The 25112-nt window shown below is 39.4% G+C and overlaps 2 protein-coding genes across 5 annotated transcripts in view; one reads left to right on the top strand and one right to left on the bottom strand.

Annotated features, from left to right (window-relative positions):
• Positions 1-596: 596 nt before the first annotated feature.
• LOC134822773 (uncharacterized) lies at positions 597-5078 on the top strand. Of its 2 annotated transcripts, none has more exons than XM_063834023.1 (9): positions 597-771; positions 1094-1234; positions 1436-1571; positions 1898-1965; positions 2334-2527; positions 3217-3368; positions 3647-3765; positions 4010-4120; positions 4239-5078. In XM_063834023.1, exons 1-9 carry the CDS (start codon positions 631-633, stop codon positions 4305-4307), a joined length of 1131 nt encoding a protein of 376 aa, XP_063690093.1. In that variant the 5' UTR covers positions 597-630; the 3' UTR covers positions 4308-5078. The 2 variants fall into 2 exon arrangements, with proteins under 2 accessions (XP_063690093.1, XP_063690092.1); XM_063834022.1 differs by having other exon boundaries at positions 1064-1234; positions 4239-4480.
• A 6405-nt stretch (positions 5079-11483) lies between these two features.
• The window catches only part of LOC134823043 (YTH domain-containing family protein 2-like), a 67487-nt gene continuing 53858 nt past the window's right edge, over positions 11484-25112 (bottom strand). The window contains exons 1-4 of one of the 3 annotated variants that reach the window (XM_063834390.1): positions 19530-19646; positions 17765-17817; positions 12035-13360; positions 11484-11824 (exon numbers count right to left, since the gene is read on the bottom strand). In XM_063834390.1, the coding sequence (XP_063690460.1) occupies positions 11711-11824; positions 12035-13360; positions 17765-17794 (1470 nt within the window). In that variant the 5' untranslated portion in view covers positions 17795-17817; positions 19530-19646 and the 3' untranslated portion in view covers positions 11484-11710. Of the gene's footprint in view, positions 11825-12034; positions 13361-17764; positions 17820-17951; positions 18091-19529; positions 19647-25112 lie in introns of those variants that run through there. The other 2 variants (XM_063834389.1, XM_063834388.1) reach the window with 2 other exon arrangements.

Below are 25112 nucleotides of genomic sequence, written 5' to 3'. Positions count from 1 at the left end.
GTTACTTTATTTCGGACCAGCACCTGCCAAACAAATGGAATCAGGAATAGTGCAAAATGATTAAGTTTCCATCACTTAGCGTCCCATACCTCCCCGGAATAGTTTTAGATTAAAAGGTTGACACTCAACTGATAAATAAGTGGCTTGTCGTAGCTCACAAATGGGCTCAGAAGATTAAAGATTTTGTGATAATTTGAAGTTTGGGGTTGAAGTCTTTGCTGATCGGGTACGCTGTTGAGGTACTGGCTATATCAGGGGTTACTGTGACATATTGTCATTTCTTTGAATCACGTTTATTGATAAGACTAAAAGCTTTGCCCCTCAAAGTTATGATCCTTAGTGCTTATCTGTGATCCGGATTGTTATTTGAGTTGCTATTCGTGGTGTTGGGATGGTGGTGTCTCTTATCGCTTATCTTATCTTTATTGCTCTCTCTCTCTCTCTTTCGCATGTCACAGCAAGAATTTATAGGTTGCGTTTATCATTTTGTGCCGTAATATTGAGTCATCAAATCTCTTAGAGATGCCCAATTACAAGTTCCCGTTTTTCTCAAACCTGAAATCAGATTATCGTTATTATTGTTATCAGATTATTTAAAAAAACCCTGCAGCAGCAGTAACCAGATCCCAGATGAGTATGTCGTGTAAATCGTGGACTTACCCGGAGACCCAGGCACTGTTGGATATCTGGCAGCAGGAGCATATACAGACCCAGCTCACTCTCATGGCAAGGAACAGGCCTGTATGGGAACAAGTTGCTGAGATCATGAAGGTAGGGGGCTTTTTATTTGCGATAGATCTGAGAACTTTGATTTACTGGGCCCGGTAAATCGCACCTCGGCCCAGGTGATTTGTTTAACCTTAAAATCAGATTTCCTAGGTTGATCAAGGATCTAGATTTTTGCACTAGATATTCTTACTCAACATTTCGAAAAGATGTTTTTAAACCTAGCTCCGATTAGATGTGTTGTGTATCGTCAACTAAATTCAAATCATAAATATTGCGCAATTCTGATTTAGATTCAATATTTTCTCTAAATACTTATATAAAACATCTTCTTTAGGTAAAAGCTTCAAATCAACTCTCCCCGCAGTATCGTAAAGGATTCAACCGAACCGGAGAACAATGCAAGACCCGTATCCACACGCTCAAAATCCGCTACAACAGAGCCAAGAAGTTTGGCTTATCGGGACCTGAAGCTGAGAAGGAGTGCCCTTTTTACAGACAATTAGACGTACGTATTTGAAATTTAGTTTTGAGAACCAATCCCAGAACAAGAACTGAAGTTCACCACTGTTTATGCTCTACTGCCAAGTTAGTGATTGGGTGGCGGCAGTGCCAGTACGGGCTTGGAACCTAATTACCGCGGCACCAAAATTGTCTCAAAGTTCAAATTTACGAAAGTTGTCCTTAACCCCTCTAATAACTATTCCAGGCTGTGTTGGGTAAGAACTGGATTAAGAAACAAGAACTAGATCACAACTCTCCTCCCTCATCTACCTCCAACTACACCAACTCCCCGATCACTTCCCTCTACCCTCTTACTTTCGCTAACGATATCGATAGGCTCAGTAAGTTTTGCTTTCGTCGATATGTATGGAATTGGAGAAGTTTTAATTTGGATGATTTGAAAAGTTAATAGGTTCGAAAGATCATCTATACTACTAAGATCATCTATAGATATCTATACTGCTAATTGAAACGACCGCCCTTTATTTTACTCAGATTTTATTATAAAATGTGAGCTAAGATAAGAAGGCTATGTATAGCAATTTTATTTTCGGGCCGTGTGAGTACGTGTGTGATTGCGAGAGGTGTTAGCAATTTCTCTGTCAACTTTGAATCACTAAATAATAATCATCACTATTCACTTCTAACTGATCTTTAAACATCTCAGGTCACTCCGGAATGATACAGATCTTACCAAAACCCATTCCCAAATACGTAGACACCGCATTTTCTAAGGTAAGATTTTTATTCAGATTTGTTAAATTGTTAAAACAATTAGTCTTGGAGAGCGTGATTTTTTGGAAATGCAGTGGACCTAAAAATAGGACCTGTAATCGAACTTAGTCCACTACGATTAAATAAAAGGAAATCCTGGAAAAATAACATGCATTAATAACATGTATTTAAAAGATCAAAATTTCCCTCAAAAATTTGTCATAACTGGTGATCACTCGTCGGTAGACATTCGGTCACAGTCCATCGTTTACGCGACAAGGGTGACCATTTAGGTTTTAAGGCTTTTACTTACTGTGGAAATTTGAAGTACATTTTTTGATAATACCAATTCTCTACGAGTTGAAGAACCTAACTCTCTAATTTTCTAGGTGGGAGGACCTGGGCTGAAGTTACCTTCAGAGAAGCTAGAAGACATGATGGGTGAGCACAACATGTTGATAAAGAGGATGTTGTCGAGTCTTACCGGTAAAGTTGCCGACCAACAACAGTTCCTGAAAGAGTCAGATCAAGCTGGATTCGAGGAACTCATCAAGTCTCTCATAACTTCTCCTTCCACTACCGGGTATGTTTATTCTTTAAAGTCTTGATTAGGCCATAAAAATAGATTTTCGGAAGAAAATAATTCGTGGGAATGAATTTTTGGATAAGGAATTCTATAGAATTTTGTAAGGATCTGAAATCTATCGTTGAAGTACGGTAAATAAAAACCATGGCGCGCGTTATTTCTATTTTGAGTCGGCAGTCCCTTCACAGTTACTTCCGCAGCAACCGCTTTCACTTTTAAAATTGTCCCGAAAGATCCAAACATTTCCGCTCCCACTAAATCGCTCGCCCAATTTTTTTTAAATTCTTGTGAAAAGTCTCTGAAGGTATGAATCTAATCTAGTTCCGTGTGTTTTTGGACGCTAACTCCGAATCACCCCCCCCCCCCCCCCCTCCCCCCATGACGTAGGGTAAAAATGCTTCCCTGGAGAGTTATGGGGGAAAAAAACATTTTGGTCACATGACAGGCTAGTAAAACACGAATTTGATCGTTTAGGGCTCGGGTTAGAGTTAGGGTTGTGGTTAGGGTTATGGATAGCTTCGGAGTTAGGTTTAGGGTTAGGGTTGGGATTAGGTTTTATGTAAAACAGTATTGTTCAGCTGCAAAACTATAAAAATCAAAGTCACGTGATAATTGTTGGGCAAGCGAATTAGTAAGAGCCAAACATTTCTGTAGAATGGTTCAATAAAACCCCACTACTACTTCAGACCGGCACAACCCCCGAGAAGCATCAAAGCAGATCTCAGTAACCCTACCTCACCCCTCACTCCGTCCACCACTGAACCGGACGAAGCAACTAGTCACGTGACCACACCCACTAGTCAAGTGACCACGCCCACTTTTAGTGAGGAGTTACCTGGTGAGGAATTTATATGAAAGTGTAGACTGTAGATCACTGAGTACAAAACCATTGTTTTAAGTCGTCGATTATCGGGCTGTTGTATTTTGAATGTGTGGTAACTGGTAGCGGAATCCCGAAATTCAATAGTCACGATGAGTAGAGTTGGTCTGGTAGTAGTAGCCTAGTAGGATATAGAAGAAATCTAAACTCATTTCAGTGATCTCAGCTAGGTGATAATTATACATTAGCATAAACTCTTTGAATTGTATCGCAATAGTAACCGAACACCATTGCAGCGAGCAAGAGACGAAAAGTAGCAGTCAGTGAATCAGACGAGAAGCTGGTGATGCTTGGAAGTATCGCTCAAATAATTAACAATGTATCGGAACTGAACAAGAACATTAAAATGTCTCAGGTAAAGTTTTCCATTCTAATTGTGTTTAATGTTAAATTTACCAACTTTTGAGTTTTGAGCAACGAGCATTGTCAAAATATTGCTCCATTAGTTTGTGATCTTTATGAAAGCAAAACCAGTGTGATTGATGCGAATAATTTGACGGTTAAACCACTCATCAAAACTTTTAGTTCGCTTGAAAGTTGTACTATTAAAAAAGCATCCTACATCTATCCTGTATCTAACAATTAATACACGTGTGCAGGGTCAGGAGGATCTGAAGATGAGGTGGTGGATGGAGATGCAGGAGAAGAGATTCGACCTAGAAAAGGAGCACTTCAAAACCATGGAGGGACTCTTTTCTAATCTTATCAGTGTAAGTTTTAATTCAAAAAATTCGAATTAATATTTGTTTCTCGTTGTTCTGTATGACAGTTTCCCTGAATTCTCTAAGAAATGATGTATTCTCAGATTAATATTTGCTTCATTTTCAGTACTTTACAAACGCGGATGTAAAATCGGTTTCTGATTCTCTCTGCTCTGAACCAACCGCTCAAGAATAGATGAATTATTCTGAGAAACAATATTCAAGAATATTCCCTGAAAAATTCGATGCTCAAGATCCGTTCTTACTCTGATATGTCGCAGTTGATTTCTCTTTGATTCCGAATTAATTGAACATTCTGTTACAGAGTGAGAGAAAGTAAAAGAACAATTCGTGATTGAATTAATTTTCAAGAAAATAACAGTAGTGCACTAGCATGAAAATGTGTCCTGGCCTGTAAATAGAGTTTTTTATATATTCATCTAAATTATATAGGTCAGAACAATTTGTTATTAATAATAAACTAGTAAAAGATGAAGGTGAGTATTGCGATGAATGCTATTTAAAGATAACAGCTCTGAATGACTTTAAATCTGTATCATAATTAACATTATGAGTATAATTATTGTTGATGCTGATCCATGTTTAATGATTGTTCTCAGAATACAGAAGATTGATATGATATGATTTACGAGTTCTACACTTGTAAAGTGTGTAAGCGCAATAAAAGTAAACGTGCCAGATTAAGAGTTAGAATTTAGATCACACTAAAGTGTAAGATAAAGTTTTTGCTACTCAAAATTTAGTACAATGTTTTCTGCGGTACAGTTGCTGCAGATGATCAGTGAAACATGATCAGCTCATCAGCTTACCAAATAGGAAATTGGCAAATTGCGAAATACTACTAATGGTTCAATTACGAATGCGATATAGTTTTATTTTTAAATTTCTTTGATCCAACAAAAGACACATGATTTTACAATATTCCAAGTATTTATATTGTCGATGATTTATTTGTTAAATTATTAATTCTCTTTGTTATTATCATAAACTGTCTTAATTGTTGGTGAAACAGGATTATACTTACCGAAAACTAAAAGTAAAAGTCAACACTCAAAACGAAAACTAACTATATTGTCTATGATAGTATATAGAATGAAATTATTGACGGATGTTACTCGTCTAAATTTCTTCGAAGTAGCGCGCGCCGCTTTCTTCTCGAAATATTTCCCCTCTACGTCATGGGGGGTGATTCGGAATCATGAGCGTCCAAAAATACACCGATTTTGATCGATTTCATACCAAAAGGGCCTTTTCACAAGAATTTTCTTAAAATTTGGGCGACCCGTTTAAAAGTTTTCCCGGGTAAAATTGCAAAAAACGTATTTTGTTCTTAAAAATAGTAGGCATTGCGCCATCGACCGTACGTAAGACTTGTTAGTTTATAACCTACCAAAACGCGCGCCGAGTTGGACTCGTCGACGGTCCTGATATATGGAAAAAATATAAGTCCTAATATATACGATCCTAATATATGGAACATACGTTGTATGACCCGCCGCGTACGCGCTCCCCTGTTATGTGTAAGTATGTATAGTATCGTACCTTGATTGACGATGTCAATCCTTCGCATCTCGCCGATCTGCATAAGTGGTTGCGAGAAGCTTTATTGGATGCGCGACCCAGTAGTGCATCGCGTTAACTGACGATGTCAATCCTTCGCATCTCGCCGATCTGCATAAGTGGTTGCAAGAAGCATTATTGGATGCGCGGCCCAGTAGTGCATCGCGTTGATTGACGATGTCAATCCTTCGCATCTCGCCGATCTGCATCTGTGGTTGCGAGAAGCATTATTGGATGCGCGCGCGCGACCCAGTAGTGCATCGCGCTACAATGCATCGCGCTACAATATTGTACCTTGGTGAAACAACCGTTGGGTTGACGGATGTTACTCGTCTAAATTTCGTCGAAGTAGCGCGCGCCGCTTTCTTTTCGAAATGTTAAATGGCCCGATGGCAAGTGCAACGAAGTAGCGCGCCGGGCCAAATCATTAACAATGGTCAAACCGTGGGGTACGATACAAAAAATACGTCGATTCAGGAATTGGTTTTAATTGTTTCACGTCGTGACCCTCATCGTTGATCGTGATTTCATTTTAAACGTGTCGACGATCGAGTGATTTATATTTGACCATTGTCATGTTAATGATCAGGCCCGGCGCGCGCCACTTCGTAGCACTTGCCATCGGGCCAACATTTCGAGAAGAAAGCGGCGCGCGCTACTTCGAAGAGATTTCGACGAGTAACATCCGTTAAGTGATTTAGCACGCTCGTTTCACCTACCAATCATGTGCTTTCGCGCCTTTCTACCGCCGGGAGGCGGGCGCGCGCCACTGTAAGCGCTCGGGCTCTGGATAGAGCAACACACTCGTTTATTTTAACCCATATTTTCTCACAAGATAGAAAATAATGTTATCTTATTGCTGTCAAAACAGTTGACGGATATTACTCGTCTAAATTTCTTCGAAGTAGCGCGCGCCGCTTTCTTCTCGAAATGTTGGCCCGATGGCACGAGCTACAAAGTAGCGCGCGCCGGGCCAAATCATTAACAATGGTCAACACAATTAGCTATTGAGTCAAAATTACACTAGCGGAATCATATGAAGTTGAACCCCCCCCCCCCCCCCATTTAAGGTAATATGTGAATGACTGGCTGTCTACTATTTTATGGTTTGGTTTGTACGTGATTTTTACAGTGCATTCCTTGACGAGTGGGATAATGAGCTAAGAGGAAAAGAGGAGTGGAGAAACGAGACGCTTCTTGGAACTAAACTTGGATCAGAGCAGGATGTTACAAATAGAATAAATAAACAATAAAGCTAACACCGCCTTCTGGTCATTTGACAAGCTGTGGTGCCAGGGATATATCAGAAAGGAGTCAGTTGGAGGACTTCGCCGCTTCGACGCGCCGCGCGAACTAGCATTCTTGCTTCGCATCGTCGATCGTCGATCGTTGCTCTGCTTCGCAGAGCAACGATCTCGATGGGTTGACATCGTCAACCAAAGGAGTCAGATAACTGAGAAGAGAAAGATCAAACTCTACGACTCACTAGTAGTATCAGTGCTCCTGTACAACTGCTGCTGCTGGGCCGTACCTCAGCATGTTCTAGAGTCTGTAGATGTTGTTCAGAGGAAGCACCTCAAGCGCATCCTACATATCTATTGGCCTAGCTCAATATCTAACAAGGCCCTCTACGCTCGTACCCAGACCAGGCCCCTTTCCGAGAGAGTGGAAAAGGCACGGTGGACAATGCTAGGTCATGTTCTACGCAGTGACAACGACACGCCTGCCTACCAGTCTCTGTTATTTGCTACACTAGGATGTCAAAGTTGAACCCCCACCCCCCCCCCCCCCCCCATTTAAGGTAATATGTGAATGACTGGCTGTCTACTATTTTATGGTTTGGTTTGTACGTGATTTTTACAGTGCATTCCTTGACGAGTGGGATAATGAGCTAAGAGGAAAAGAGGAGTGGAGAAACGAGACGCTTCTTGGAACTAAACTTGGATCAGAGCAGGATGTTACAAATAGAATAAATAAACAATAAAGCTAACACCGCCTTCTGGTCATTTGACAAGCTGTGGTGCCAGGGATCAGAGAGGAGTCAGTTGGAGGACTTCGCCGCTTCGACGCGCCGCGCGAACTAGCATTCTTGCTTCGCATCGTCGATCGTCGATCGTTGCTCTGCTTCGCAGAGCAACGATCTCGATGGGTTGACATCGTCAACCAAAGGAGTCAGATAACTGAGAAGAGAAAGATCAAACTCTACGACTCACTAGTAGTATCAGTGCTCCTGTACAACTGCTGCTGCTGGGCCGTACCTCAGCATGTTCTAGAGTCTGTAGATGTTGTTCAGAGGAAGCACCTCAAGCGCATCCTACATATCTATTGGCCTAGCTCAATATCTAACAAGGCCCTCTACGCTCGTACCCAGACCAGGCCCCTTTCCGAGAGAGTGGAAAAGGCACGGTGGACAATGCTAGGTCATGTTCTACGCAGTGACAACGACACGCCTGCCTACCAGTCTCTGTTATTTGCTACACTAGGATGTCAAAGTTGAACCCCCCCCCCCCCCCCCCCCCATTTAAGGTAATATGTGAATGACTGGCTGTCTACTATTTTATGGTTTGGTTTGTACGTGATTTTTACAGTGCATTCCTTGACGAGTGGGATAATGAGCTAAGAGGAAAAGAGGAGTGGAGAAACGAGACGCTTCTTGGAACTAAACTTGGATCAGAGCAGGATGTTACAAATAGAATAAATAAACAATAAAGCTAACACCGCCTTCTGGTCATTTGACAAGCTGTGGTGCCAGGGATATATCAGAAAGGAGTCAGTTGGAGGACTTCGCCGCTTCGACGCGCCGCGCGAACTAGCATTCTTGCTTCGCATCGTCGATCGTCGATCGTTGCTCTGCTTCGCAGAGCAACGATCTCGATGGGTTGACATCGTCAACCAAAGGAGTCAGATAACTGAGAAGAGAAAGATCAAACTCTACGACTCACTAGTAGTATCAGTGCTCCTGTACAACTGCTGCTGCTGGGCCGTACCTCAGCATGTTCTAGAGTCTGTAGATGTTGTTCAGAGGAAGCACCTCAAGCGCATCCTACATATCTATTGGCCTAGCTCAATATCTAACAAGGCCCTCTACGCTCGTACCCAGACCAGGCCCCTTTCCGAGAGAGTGGAAAAGGCACGGTGGACAATGCTAGGTCATGTTCTACGCAGTGACAACGACACGCCTGCCTACCAGTCTCTGTTATTTGCTACACTAGGATGTCAAAGTTGAACCCCCACCCCCCCCCCCCCCCCATTTAAGGTAATATGTGAATGACTGGCTGTCTACTATTTTATGGTTTGGTTTGTACGTGATTTTTACAGTGCATTCCTTGACGAGTGGGATAATGAGCTAAGAGGAAAAGAGGAGTGGAGAAACGAGACGCTTCTTGGAACTAAACTTGGATCAGAGCAGGATGTTACAAATAGAATAAATAAACAATAAAGCTAACACCGCCTTCTGGTCATTTGACAAGCTGTGGTGCCAGGGATCAGAGAGGAGTCAGTTGGAGGACTTCGCCGCTTCGACGCGCCGCGCGAACTAGCATTCTTGCTTCGCATCGTCGATCGTCGATCGTTGCTCTGCTTCGCAGAGCAACGATCTCGATGGGTTGACATCGTCAACCAAAGGAGTCAGATAACTGAGAAGAGAAAGATCAAACTCTACGACTCACTAGTAGTATCAGTGCTCCTGTACAACTGCTGCTGCTGGGCCGTACCTCAGCATGTTCTAGAGTCTGTAGATGTTGTTCAGAGGAAGCACCTCAAGCGCATCCTACATATCTATTGGCCTAGCTCAATATCTAACAAGGCCCTCTACGCTCGTACCCAGACCAGGCCCCTTTCCGAGAGAGTGGAAAAGGCACGGTGGACAATGCTAGGTCATGTTCTACGCAGTGACAACGACACGCCTGCCTACCAGTCTCTGTTATTTGCTACACTAGGATGTCAAAGTTGAACCCCCCCCCCCCCCCCCCATTTAAGGTAATATGTGAATGACTGGCTGTCTACTATTTTATGGTTTGGTTTGTACGTGATTTTTACAGTGCATTCCTTGACGAGTGGGATAATGAGCTAAGAGGAAAAGAGGGGTGGAGAAACGAGACGCTTCTTGGAACTAAACTTGGATCAGAGCAGGATGTTACAAATAGAATAAATAAACAATAAAGCTAACACCGCCTTCTGGTCATTTGACAAGCTGTGGTGCCAGGGATCAGAGAGGAGTCAGTTGGAGGACTTCGCCGCTTCGACGCGCCGCGCGAACTAGCATTCTTGCTTCGCATCGTCGATCGTCGATCGTTGCTCTGCTTCGCAGAGCAACGATCTCGATGGGTTGACATCGTCAACCAAAGGAGTCAGATAACTGAGAAGAGAAAGATCAAACTCTACGACTCACTAGTAGTATCAGTGCTCCTGTACAACTGCTGCTGCTGGGCCGTACCTCAGCATGTTCTAGAGTCTGTAGATGTTGTTCAGAGGAAGCACCTCAAGCGCATCCTACATATCTATTGGCCTAGCTCAATATCTAACAAGGCCCTCTACGCTCGTACCCAGACCAGGCCCCTTTCCGAGAGAGTGGAAAAGGCACGGTGGACAATGCTAGGTCATGTTCTACGCAGTGACAACGACACGCCTGCCTACCAGTCTCTGTTATTTGCTACACTAGGATGTCAAAGTCAAACGCTAAAGGGACGAGTGGGTAGACACAGGACTAATTTGTATGATATTATTGTGAAAAAGGACCTATTTAAGAGACAAATTTATTTGAAAAACGAAGATGATTTTACCAACTTAGTGAACTTAGCAAGAGATAGAGTAGGATGGAGGAGTTTATTTACTTTGAGACATATTGAACGAATGAGTCTTTGTAAGCGTAAATAGGCCAGCACTTTGCTGAGCCTCTTTAGGTGCTCTTTTGTTTATCTATAAACATCTATAGATGTTATTATATATATATATTCCTTGACACACGCTGTAACCCCTCTTGATCGCGCGGGCCGCAAAAGGCCTCTCTCGCCGGCCGGCGTGCACGAGAGGTATACAACGTGTAGCAATGCATTCCCTAAGTTTGACCCGTAGCACCCGTATGAGCCGAAGACCAGCCTTAACATTTTACTTCGCTCAAATTTTCGACGAAGTAAAATGTGTAGCAATGAATTCCCTAAGTTTGACCCGTAGCACCCGTATGAGCCGAAGACCAGCCTTAACATTTTACTTCGCTCAAATTTTCGACCTCGCTCTCACTAAAACTAAAAGGCTATTTTCAATTTTGCCTAAACACTACATTGTAATTTAACCATTACAGTTGCTACGGACTGGGATGGGTCCATATTTTCATGACCACATACCCATTACCCAATACAATAGAGATAGTAAAACGTATCTTCAATTATGATATCTGTTTAAATTGTGTGAAGTCATAGCCATAATATTATGGGATACCCACAAATTGTATTAAGAATACAAATTTGGGCCATAATCTAAAGTTAGTTCCCAATTATCATGTGTCGTGGACGCCATATTATGCCAATTATAATCTTCATTTTAACTAAAAATAAACTAAACATTTCCATTCTCAGAACTATTTTCAAGTGTCATGTCTCACTTTTCCAAACACACGCTCATTTTTTATTTCCTAACATTCAACAGCCCCTCTTACCATCATGCGATAACATGATGTACAGCCATTAGTCATTATACTATGGCTAATTATCTCCCTATGTATTTACACGCGATTGATACTTTGACACCTCATCGAAATTCTTTCCACACCGGTAGACAAATGAATACAGCAATCTTAACACAAGAAAAACGGAATGATTGTGCTTAATTTAGTAAAGGAATAAGGCCTTTTAAATTGCGAGGTCGACCAAAAATCTTTAAAACAATGAATACAGCCGTTTCGAAAAATCAGCACATAGATGTTTTGAAGATTCTTACTCTATCGCGGTGGACTATATAGTAACAATAGAGGATAACACATATTGATATAGATATCCAAGTACAGAGAAGATAATCACAAAATCAATTTTTAGTTTTGGGCACATCAGACGCGCGCACGTGGGCGTCAGACGCGCGCACGTGGGCGTCAGAGTCCTTACTGTCCCCACTATTCGTCCAGGTCTTTCGATCAGATCCCTGTGAGAAAGGATTTGGTTACGAACGTTCAGCAGAGCTTTCAAGAACAACTGGTAGCATACAATCGTTTCACATATTTAAAAAGTGCTCATATAATATATATAGCAATCTAATCATCATTCCCATTGCACGAAAAGAAAAACACATCGTAACAACATAAAATAAATCTATCGAAAATCAAAAAGCAAGTACTATTAGCTATTCAATTACCTTCCGAGCATTGTCTTCATCCTGCCTTTTTTCATAATGCCCGAAATCATCGAAAATAGAAGTAGAGTGTTTGTAGTCATGAATTATGCGCATGAGTTGCATTCCCTTGTCTCTGGGAACCTCTTGAGTGTCCCTAGAGTTTGTAACAGGCTTGTTATCGTTGTTCTCAAGTTTTATATGACGAAGCTGGTTGTTCGGAACGTCCTTCACATAAACCCATTTCACGTCAAATTTACCCTTCCATTTGTCTTGAGACCAGACCCCGGTACATATGTTGGTATCTACCCCAGAGTTCATTTCAGCAACACCACAAAAATGGCCGCTCCCGTTTACACTGTACACCAGATAGATAGGCCCCTTTTTGTTAGAGTCATTCCACGCTTCATTCAACCTCTTGTTACCGTGTTCAGTACTTGTCCATATGTTGTACTTAATTGACCGATGAATGTCGTCTTCAGAATAAGATTTTATTACAAAATACCGAGCATTTTTCAAGTCCAACGTAAGTTCCCGGGGATTATACTGATTTTCTGATCTGAGTTTCTCGAGAACTGCTGGAGGAGGCGGCGGTCTCGTGTCAATGATGTTGGGATATTCAGGTCCCTGATTGAATGTGCCACGAGTTTGACTCCACCGAACCCCACCTCTCATACGGGTCTGCCCTGGCCCTCCAGGTCCTGGTTTCATAGCAAAACCAGTGGGTGCAGGTTCTGGCTTGGGTTTAGGCTTAGCAGGCTGACTAGCTATCGCTGCCCAAGATTTAGGTCCAGTCTCAACAGGAGCAGGTGCAGGGGCCGGCTCTGCGTTATCAGTTGGTTTTAAATTACTGAAAGATTCGGTAACCTGATCTAATTCAGAAGCAGTCGATTGCAGAGGTTTACTTTTCTCCTGATTAATCGGGTAATGTCCGGCGTTCGGAAAGGAATTAAAGGAGTTAAAACCTTGCATAGGGGGCAACCCAGCTGTAGTCCAATAATCATTGGTATTATTAGGTGAGAAATAGACCGGTAAGTTCGGTTGGTATAGCGATGAAGTAGATGTTAGAGTTGGAGAGGCCGGATACCCGTGCTCGCTGTTGAAATCTCTGAAGTCATGAAGCGGTTGCGAGGTTGGCAGCTGGTTGTACTGACCGTCGAAAGCCCCGTTAGACCAAGTTCCACCCAGTGGGCCGATGTTGTCGTAATTGTTGTTGATGAACGGAAAAGCGGACATAGCTGGAGGCGAGTTCAGAGCTGACGTGGCGTAGTACATTGTCGGCAGGTAGTTAGGATCCATGATGGGTTGTTGACCTAACGGTTGTGGAACACTCAACTGAGGACCCGTCCCCTGAAAGGGTGCAACATTAATTAGATTACAATCGTTGGTAATTTAGTTAGGACTGACCAGTGACCTTAGTTCTACAAACTATGTGTTTGAATATCAAGAAATCTAAAACTGCGCTTAATCTCCGAGCGTGCATTTTGAAAACGCCGCGCGCTTTAGACTTTTCATTGCTACAACTTGTTTTTCGAAGACCGTTTGAGCTTTTTAGTAGGAAATTGTGACAGGGACACATGACTGGACTGTGACTTCAGGTTGCGTCACCTTAAAAATTAAAATTGATAGCTGCATCAGATGCACTCGAGTAATTCAAACTGTCAAAAACTATTTCTACGCGAGAAAAGGAGTCTGCTGAGGGAAAGGTGTGTCGCGTCACTTCATACGAATAGAATGGCAAATTTTAAATTGACAAGGCTAACTATCAGCTTCCTGGTTGTACATATACATAACAGGTGGCATACCTACACCTATTTAGAGCGCAGAACTTACCCCGATTGGAATTCGATTAATACTGTCGTCAAGGGCAGCCTTCGTACTTTTACTCGAGAAAAAGTCGTTTGAAAATCAGGCGATCAGACGACGTTTAAATAAAAATTGGAAATTTGATAAACTGTCCTGGATAATGATCCCTCTTATCTTTCGGTTTGAAATTCGAGCAGTGGCTGAACAAAAATTGCAATGAATAAATGCCAACATTTTCTAGAAATGCGATTATGGATTATAAACTTTCTGTATTGTAACTAAACCACCTGCTTCCCCCACTGAGGATGGTATTTATTTATGGCACCATTCGCAAGGTTGGCAAAATGTAAGTTTTGATTCAGAACGTCATCAATTTCGAAATTTTTTAGATGATATAAAAATACAAAGTTCAACTTCAAAGCTAAAATTGGCAAAATTTGGTGCCCCTGTAAAATTGTAGGTTTTGAAACTGCTGAGTGCTGAGAAATCCTCACATAGTGAATTAAGAAACGTCCAGAATATAATTAATCGTTACAAATTGTGCACAAAGATCTATACATGTAAAATTCTGCGTTCTACCCTGGCCATTTAAAAACACTTGTATAGTTGGGCAATTCCACGGTAAGGTTCCACTTGGTGAAAATGAAAAATGTTAAGATAGGCACCTAATTTTGGTTAAAATATGTTCATTAGACTCTTAACCTTACAGTTCAACAAAAGTTTTTTGTTTCACATTGCGTTAACTTTTGATTTTTCTCATTCAAAGGAACACTACTCGGAAATTTAAAAAATCATTCAAATTTTCAAAGGGCCATAGTTTGGGTATGCAGCAATATTTCTCTATGAAATTCCACACACTTGGGCATAGGCATAAGAATGAGAGCTATGCAAAGTTTCAAAACCGTTACTAAAATACTTTTTCTAAAAAATTTCCACAAAGATGGTGTCGCGTCCGTCACAAAATTAAGCAAAAAAGTTTTTTCAGAGCCACATAGTGCTATTTATATTCAAAAAACCACTGTAACCTATCTCTTCTGAAGGTAAGGGAGTACCGTAGAAATTATCAGGCTTGTATCTTTTAAGAAAAAAATTTTGGAAGGGGGGTCCCAACTTGTCGCGTCCGTCACATTTTTTTGAAAATGCCCCCAAAATTCTTTAAACAGACTTTAAATGCATTTTTCTTAAAGCTGAGGCCGTCCTCAACAAAACTATGTCGTCAAATCGAAAATTGGACAAAAAATGACCGAGTTATGTTTAATTTTGTATATGCCCATATATGGGCGTACGAGTCACTTTTAGCTATTTTTATCCCTATTTCCATTATTTTGACTAAAACCAAGACAAATAGAAGTCAAATAAAGTTGGATTGTGTTGACTATGTTGACTAGACTATCAAATAACATCATATGCAATTCAATAATTAAATTTACTGAGTTTTTGCCATTTTATTTGCTTACAACTTTTCCAGAGGTAAAAGGCACAAAAAATGGACTTAACCCTATTTTCGCATAATTTTGAAGTAAAAATTCAATATCTTCCACATTTTAAACACTAAAGTAATGAAACTTTTAGGAGATGGTCTCAACAGTATGATGTGTTGAACAGTGATGAATGTTTTATATTCGTTCAAGTAGAGAAATAATTGATGCCCCTAGACTGATACCCTAGCGTATGTCCAAAATGGACGATTTTGGCTATTGCAGACCTATTTGGGGTATTTGAGGCCTAAAAATTGGAATGAATACAGATTAGATGTCACTGAACAAGATAAAAGTGTCAAGTGGAAGATTTGGAAAAATTGAAAAAAAAACGTGTGTCCGTCACAGTCGCGTCTGTCACAATTTGAAAATGGCGCCACGCAAACAGGAATTGAGCAATCTCCAAGAAAATGGCATCTCAGAAATCCCTAAACCTTCTTCTATCATTGTAATTCCAAATTAGAGACAATAGATAACTTTTTGAGATAAATTTGGGTACCATCTGAGTAGACACCCAAAAAAAGTGTCATATTTAAGTCGCGTCCGTCACAGGGGTGCTATCTCAGAAAGTAATAATGGTAGGGGTCTGAAATTTTCACACAACCTGTAGAAAGGTTAAATGTGGACTAATAAACAGTTGGAGCTGATAAATAAACAACATCTCGAGTACAACATTCGTTTGAACTTTTAAAAACAGCAAAATCGTGGTGTCCGTCACGGTGGAATTGCCCAGTTGTAAAATTTGAGCACGCAATGCCATGAACAGAAAAAATTAAGCAAAATATTCATGCATGTTCATCGAGTGTAAAATGTAAATGCTAAGCTGAAATGCGGTTATTCTTGTTAGCTGTTGTGTAACCACCTCATTTTTTCTTCAGATTAAGAGAATTTCCCGGTTCATTATACCCATTAAAACCATGATATCGAACAACATCAAATAGATTCTAAAAATATGTTTCAAAATATTTCATTAACCACTACATTTCTTCTTACCGTAAGGTATTGGTTAAAATATTTGACTACCACTTGTGGACAGCACTAAATACAATTTTGTCCTAATTACCAGATGATTTGTCCGGTTAACAGAAGCTGTTCCTTATAGGTCAGGTTCTGTCACATGAATTATACAAGTAGCTTCATATTATATACACTTAAATCATTCTAATGTTATTCATTTATTCAATTGTGCTGCGACTCATCTACATAACACGCACCAGTGCCGTATATAAACTGTCACTGCACGTGACATAATCACGTGATAAGGTATCCTAACTAGCACTGTGGTGGGACTTGGTTACATGCAACTCTTTCACCTGATTAGATTCCCAATTTTATTATAGAGAATTTGAACACAAAGTTTTTCGAAAAACAGTCTAGCAGAATTGTTGAATATGTCGGCAAACAGCTGGATAACGAGGGTAGTCAGTCATTAAGAGTCATTAAGAGTCATTAAGAGTCATTAAGAGCCTTAGATCCCTCACGAGAAATTACAATTGGTAGCTCGAAAGAAGCTGGCTGAATAAATGCAATTATATAGAATAGCTTACCGCCTCTCGGTTAAAATACACACTTTGTGCCGCATAAATGTGCTCAAGCTGTTTAAGTAATTGTAACGCACAATAGTAATACGACGATAACCATAATATTACTAAAGTAACTTTAATATTGCAAGATAAGATTATTTATATTTGATTACGTGTCATTCAATTATACCCACTTCTGTTTGTCCAATATCTAGAGAATTTTGCGAAAATTCCTAATTTATATTCAGTTGAATATCTTGAAGTAATGGAAGCTGCTAGTTTTGTAAAAGATTGTCAAAGAACTATAGACAAAAAGGGGCTAAAATACAAAGAAAAAGGTTTCAACATTTATTAAATCTCTTAAAGTTAACAAATTAAAATTCGAAAATAAGGTGCATGTTTGGCAGAGAGAGGAGAAGACAGAAAAAGACATGTCAATCAATCCACATGTATGTAAAGGTTATAAGGGTGCATGTGATTATTGAAGACACGACATTTCAAGGTTTAGCTGCATACCAGATTAGTATTACTTCCGTACCATACTGCTCAGGTATGTAGGAGTACACAGTAAGAAACCCAGCAATTTGACTTAAGTTGAGTGTCCTCAACACTTAACCAGGTCTCATTCACATCTCAACATTGCCTTACACTATACCCATTGCAAATATACATTGCACTGTACATTACAGTACACTCAGATCACAGGAGATATTGTTGTCTTTTCTAAATATAACTGTTATACATTGATGTAAAGTTTATTTGAATTTTGAAATAAAATTACATTGCACTATACCCATTGCCCACTCTTTACACTGTACGATATACACTGCATTAAACACAACGGTTAGGAGACGGGTCAAATTGTGTGTTGGTATGTGACAGCATGTCTGGACTAATGTGTCCTACCTCCCTACCCGTAGTAGTTTGTAAAATGTGTTAAGAGTTACCTGATCCTGCTGAGCTGGATGATAGTTCATAAATTATTCAGTTCTTCATCAACCTAGTGATAGGTGTTAAGTCAGTTAGAATTGAGTCGGTATTATTTGGTTTAATTCTTGACACAAGATACAATCAAAACATAACTTCAAAGTATAAAAAGATAATAAGATTATAAGGTGAAAACAGACTATGTACCTTAGATTTAACAGACAACAAGTTGAGGGAATAAAAAACTCCAGTTTCAAACATAGGATTAGCATAAACTTTTGCAGCTTTGTTAAGTTAAGGTTTCCCAGGTTTAGGATAAGATGTCAGCGCTTCTTAGCATGCAGCTGAGTACCGAGCAACTAATCAGTTAATAATTTGATCAGCTGATCCCACCAGCTGATTAGATTTAAAATGCAACATGTGCTCTATAAGCTCTTAAAGAAATCCAATCAGTGCAGAAAAATTAATAGGCCAAATGAACAGGTTCCTGATGATACACCCTGTATAATAAACTTGCTATCCTGTAAGGTATCATGATCACATTAAAAACGAATACCGTCTGTTACCTAAATGATAACAAGTGCTCTCCACTTGTTCCTATGCAAGGCAAAATCGTTTAGAGATGTCCCCAACATTTCTTAAGGTTAAGGGGGCCTATCTCAAAATTCTGGGCCGGCAATCTCTTCCAATGATCCCTAGAACATATCCTGAAGTCCTGGCAGTTTTAGGGTGGTTGCTCAAAAAATGTAGGAGAAAATAAAATGTTATTGTTTGGATAATACAATTATAAGCACTGACCTTTGACCATAACTTCAGCTAGGAATAATATTTTTCAATGGGATCAGGAACAACTATAAAGTAAATTTTGAGAGAATTTTCATGAAGACTGGGCCTGCCAATAAACTCTTAAGTTGTAACACGAATTCACAGCAATGTAAATTGTAAAATATGGCATGTTCCTCTGACAAAACTCATTTTGGTTCCTTTCCCATGGGAAACCTCTAGTCTTTACAAGAAGGAAATGCTAGCCAGAGAACAGACGAGCACGGTCTTAGAGTACATATTTTAAGTTTAGCCTGTAGGCCAAGAAGTATGCAGGATTCATTCCCAGCTCGTGAGCATGATGTATGGTACGTTTAAACATGTACATGATCAGCATCTTCTGGTGTACATTCAAAATGGAAAAATAAATACCAGCCACTTTTTGCATAATAGGGAAAAATGAAAGAGAATGAGAACTCTACCAACATAAATATTTTAGATTAGACACGCATGCGTATAGTGCTACAGTTTACAGTGAATTGAAGGTGTACTGGAGGAGACTCTTGCAAGATTGATGATTAGGATTCAACTTAAAAATGTCTGATTGGCGATTTTCTTGACTGCATCACAATAAGGGGTAAGGTGACAAATAGCAACTCCAGCCTATCCATATTGTGAGTGCAAAGCATATCCCTAGGAAAGTACAACATGGGCCAAATTCTCCAGTCATTAACTGTACTAATAACTTAAACTCAAACACGTTTGTCAAACCTCATTGATTTACTCACCTGGGTAAGAAATCATAATATTTAAAATGACGAAATCTGGAATACTCCTTATTATTCAATCTGTATATAAATCTGAGTAATTTAATCCTTTAAAGCATTTATTAAACAACCTATAAGTTTGTATCTAAGTCTGCTGTTTTTACAGCAGGGCCTTTATGGAAGGAGCTTGAGCATGATACACTCTTGCATCTAGAAATCCCCTTTCCAATGGATTCCATGTACTCATAGAACTTACGTCTAATCTAACTCAGTCTGCTTTCTCAACACATACGGGTAGTGGTATCCCGTCGAAGGGGAAGCTTCTTGGTGACATCTTTACAATACCTGGCTTGATTCTTCATTTTTTTCTACTGGGATATTAATAAATAATATAAAATACACAAACAATATACAGATAATTCCAACAATAGAAAAGTATTCAAACAATATACACACAATATCACAATGACCCTATATAAAATGAAACCGTCAAAAGTGTACGAGTACATATTCTCCTTCTAAAATACTTACTGAATCACTTTAAAATCACAATTAACCTTGTGTCTAGACTCCCAATATCAAAAAAGTTTTTCTATACTGTAATTCCAGCAATGGTCATTATCCAGCTATCGTTAAAGAAGCGTCAACAATATATAAATTTAGAAATATCACCGGAATATCCTATAAAAGAATATAAAATGTTTCAAACAGTATACACATAATGTCACAATGACCCTATATAAAAATAACCCTTCAAAAACTCAATATTTTGAAAATCACCTTTGGCCTTGCGGCTACAAGTTCAAATCTAGACTGTCTATATTGACAAAGTTCTGTCTCCCAATATATAAATACATTTAAATATAACAAAATAGATCTAACAATAACTTTCCCAACTTTAGCAACTTATGCAGCTCATTGAAGTAAATATTAAGAAAACTAAGATTGTAATATTCAGCCCTCCCAAACGAAAGCAGTCCTATGAAACATTCACATTGGGAGGTCAGCCCATCCAGCACATTGATAAATACTGCTATCTTGGCATAATATTCCACAGAAATGGATCGTTTACAGCAGCAAATACTGAGCTGAGAGCCAAGGCTCTCCGTGCTCTCTATGGCCTCAAAGGCAAAATAGTTAAGGATGCCCTCTCACACCGTGCCCTTAATATTCTATTTGACTCCTTAATAAAACCAATCCTGCTTTATGGCTGTCAAGTCTTATGCCCCCACTCAAAAACCATGAGATACCTTTCAAAAATAGATGACAAAGCCAACCCCCAGCATACCTTGAAGTACATTGCACAAGACCACTATGAAAAATTCCACCTAAAGTTTATCAAGTGGTCTTTGTCTGTACATTCAAAAGCATCAAATATAGGTTGCTGGGGCGAAAGCGGGCGCCACCCTCTATTCTTTGAAGCCTGCAAACTTGCAATAGATTACTATAGTCGCCTTGAAAACACTGAAAACGAACTACTCTGTGCTGCATTTCACGAACAAATCATGTTGGGACTTCCTTGGTATACCAACATCTCAAAGCTTCTCACCAAATACAACTTCACCCCCTCATCTTCCTCAAAATCTAAGCTCTCCACCCAAATCAGTCATAACATGAGGGAAGAATTCGTGAATACCTGGAAAGCTGCCAAGGCCTCCTCGCCAAAACTAGAATTCTATAACTTAATTAAACATGATTTCGAACCAGAGGCATACCTACGAATCATCAAAATACCGGATGTTCGAAAAAGTCTGACAAGGTTTCGTATCAGCTGCCACAACCTCTACATCGAAAGGGGCAGATATGAAACCCCCCTTGTACCAAGAGAAGAACGTTGGTGCACCTACTGCTTTTTCAGCAAAGGGCTAAAGCCTATTGAGGACGAAAGTCACGTATTGATTGACTGTTTGCTCTACTCCTCAGTTAGGGAAAAATTCAATTTCCATCCCCTAAACATTACTGACCTAGTCGGTTTGCTCTCCAACAAAACTCTAGATCCTACCACACTCACTGCCACAGCAAGAGCAATCCATTCAATTCTCTCTGTGAACGAAAATTATACAGCCTATTATAAGAGCCCAGATTTCCACTCAAATACTGGCAAGTGCATAATGCTATAGGACCTTAAAATAAGATTGAACCATACAAACTCGATTTATCTATTTTTCTAAAACTAGCATTATATAACATTTCTAAATTATCCCTACACACTTGTAAATAATTAGAATTGTGTAACTTAAATTATTTCAGAATTACAACTATTGTGTACTCAATAAAGTAATTATCACTTTTGTATCCTTGTATCCTTGTATCCTTGTATCCTTGAAAATAAAAATCCCACCGATTGATATATTTGTACAGAGATATCCCGGTGCCTTAAATTGGTCATGCCAGTACTGTTATAATCTATAACCAGATGTTTAAAAATTAGATATTTTAGCTTAAAATTTAAATGTTAAGTCATAGAGCAATCTTCTCAATTTTAAAATTTAATAATAATATTTTACTCAAACTGTGATGTGGTGGCATTTCATACTTAACTAAAATTCAACTTTGAAAGTCAAAAGATTATTAGTGACAACAAAATTAGAGTTTAAGACATCCATTCTCCGCAGTGTTTCCAATATTAGAATTTGAGATATGTATTGATTGAATAATTGGTGATAAATTTAACTTTTGTTTTGTTAATTGGTCCAAGAGGTCGATAGACAAAAGGTAATTTGATCAAGGTGGACAATTGGACACACCACCCATCGCAGACGAGTGCTTCAAATAGCAGGTACAGGTCATTAAAACAGTTAACTTGTTAGATTTTGGGAAGTCTAATGTGACTGAAAGCGTCCACAACATACAATAGACGGGCATAATTGTTCAACCGAATATATTTCCACACATCTGTCAGGCTGCAAGAATGATTTGAAAGTTTATCTACTGATGACACGGAGATTAATTTCTAGGTAGCGCTCGACTTTCATAATATTATCATTGTAATCGTGGATGTGTGCGCGGCGCGTACAGTCATTACATTTACAGGTGACAGGTTTATAATTTTAGAGCAGTTTCCGTTTAATAAGTGAAAGTTAATTTATAAATACAGAATAGTTGTTTTGAAGATATTTTGATTCAAAGTAAGGTGCAGGTTATATTTCCACAAAAATCACACGCCCCAAATTGCACGTATTTGGTATTGCTGTAATTTTTTAAGCTTCATGAATTAAAATAAAATCTTTTGCAATGTATTATTGATATATCCACTAATTATACAAATCATTTAAGAGATTTTTTAAAAGAAAAACAAAATTAAGAAAGAAAGAAAGAAAAAAAGGAAAAAAATGTTTATTTCTTTGTTCTTAATTGCATGCAAAATTATGAAAAATAAAATATACATGCAATGTAATTATGAATTACGGATTCAGGATTAAACGATTCTTGCAGCACTATGCGCTGTGCCGCGCCTTATACCTGGGGATCCCAAGTTATTATATTTATGTTCATTGGAGCACGATGCGTTACTGTGCCGCGCCGCGCACTCAATGAGGCTTCTCACAGATCGGCTTACTGGGCCGCGTTCAGCCTGTCATTCCGCCAAATCTTTATTCGTTAATGAACATAATAGCCTGGGGTCCTCAGGTAAAGATCGGCGAGATGCGCTACTGTGCCGCGCCGAGCTGAGATGAATTGACATCGGGAATTAATTATGTTCATTGTTCATGATCATAAAGATTTGGCAGAATGACATGCCCATTACAGTAGTATATAGTAGTAAGGCCGCACCGCGCATGATCAAGTAAAATACAATAATTCTTTCGCAACAACTATAACTTCGGTAAATGGGCAAAATGCACCACTGGGCCTCTCCGAGCTGCGAAGAATTGACATCGTGAATAAAAACGAGTCGCGATTCGAAAGTCAAATTACAATGGTAATGTCGGACTCAATATAAAAAATTTAACTAAAAGTCAAGGGTATTTATTTATACATATAAAAATAAAATTGGAAGCAAATGGTAAATGAGAAAGTTAGACAACCAAAAATTTAATTGACGATGTCAATTCATGGCAGCTCGGCGCGGCACAGTAGCGCATCTCGCCGATCTAGCCAGTCGCTGTGAGAAGCCTTATTGAGTGCGCGGCGCGGCACAGTAACGCATCGCGCTACAACCAAAAATAAATTATCACTCACTTGTCACTATAGTGCGTTGCAATACAACAATGTCAAGCTTCATGTCAAGTGCATGGAATTTAAAATGCGGAAAACGCATTAAAATTAATAAATCATAATACAGAACGTAACGGAACGTATAATAAAAAACAAAATTTTCAACTTTTGCAGCTTATATCTTTATTGTGATCTTATAACGTGAAACATTATTCGATGTGCGGCGCGGCGCAGCTGACTATTCAAGATGTATTCATGCATTTTATATTACTTGTTTGTACTTTACTCGTATTAGCACAGCATTTTAGAATTGAATTACTAAGCTGTACTAGGTTTATGAAGAATTTTGATAATCACTGACCCATCCAATTATTTCAAGACATGAATCGAGCGCTAATACTAAAACTTTCAAAATCTATTTCCATTGTTGTCATTATAGAGTTTGACATTTACTGATCATTAATTGAAATTGTAAGTATTGTGCACTACTTTTAGATTTCTGTTACGCGCCATGAAATTACTAAATCGATATTTTACAAGTTTCTTTCCTGAAAGTGAAGTATAAAAAGAGTGTGTCAAACAGTATATATATACATTCAATTAAATCAAGTGATGCAATTGGCAGAGCACAATCAAATTTTAAGTGTTGCAATTGGCAGAGCACAATTCATTGCTACCAATAATTTTTTCAAAAACATTTTAACAAAACACATGATCTACTCCATTATAGGGGCAGGGATGAGGTTGTATACAACTTCTGATAGCTGAATCTCACGTTTGGTGTCCACCTTCTTTTCTCGGTACCCTCGTAGAGCAATAAGAGTTGTTCTCAACATTGCAAATCTTATCCTAGTTCTCACGTGTCTTACTACATCGCAGTACCTTTCCTTCCTTTTTCTTGCAATGAGGTCTGCTACTCTGTCGACGAACTGCTTACACTCTTTAGACATTCCTCCAGATGTGAGGAATACAGCCGGGGTGAAGGTAGCCTTCTCCACATTCAACACTCTCTCCAAGTACTCGTCCTTCTTCTCCTTCTCGTTCTCTTCGTATACTTCTTGAAGAGTTTTTGTCCTGTTTGATAAGCAATTGGGGTGTGAAACCCTTATGTCAAGAAAGGTCTTATCAAATGGAGTCCAAACTCCTCTAGCAGATACATCAAGCCGAGCTTGGTCACCTGTTATAGTCTTGGGGTTGAGGCAGTCACCCTCATTTACCTTCTGTAGCTGGGGTTCAACTTTTACATCATGACATACCTCACGAAGTAGATTTGCCATTGTGTCTCTGATGTTGTTGTGGGTCATTATCACGTAGCTATAGCCCCCTAGCTTACAGGTGAGAAGGTGGTCAAGATCACTTGTTTTCCCACATCCACAGGTGATGGGAGTGTTTGGTATCCACCAACTGTAGCGTAAGCAGACACTGTCTCGAAACTCCAAGTTGAAAGTAAATCGAAAATTTTACATTTTATAATTTGTTTGGTAAGTTATTACTCTGTCTTTCTCATTCAATCTCAGTTGTGGCTTGTTGATTATTCGACTTGGTTGACCATGTTGGGTTGCATTGCCAGTTGACTGGCACATACAGAATGAATGGTTAATAATTTAATATATATGTAGACCAAGGTCTGTGCACGGGATGCTTCCTGGAAGAATCCAGTTCTTTTGACCTAATCAATACT

This window comes from Bolinopsis microptera, chromosome 11 (genome assembly GCF_026151205.1).
Source record: "Bolinopsis microptera isolate Bmic1 chromosome 11, MBARI_Bmic_1.0, whole genome shotgun sequence".
NCBI classification, from domain to species: domain Eukaryota; kingdom Metazoa; phylum Ctenophora; class Tentaculata; order Lobata; family Bolinopsidae; genus Bolinopsis; species Bolinopsis microptera.
Note: the sequence above shows the minus strand (reverse complement) of the source record. Positions and strands in the feature narration are given on the sequence as shown.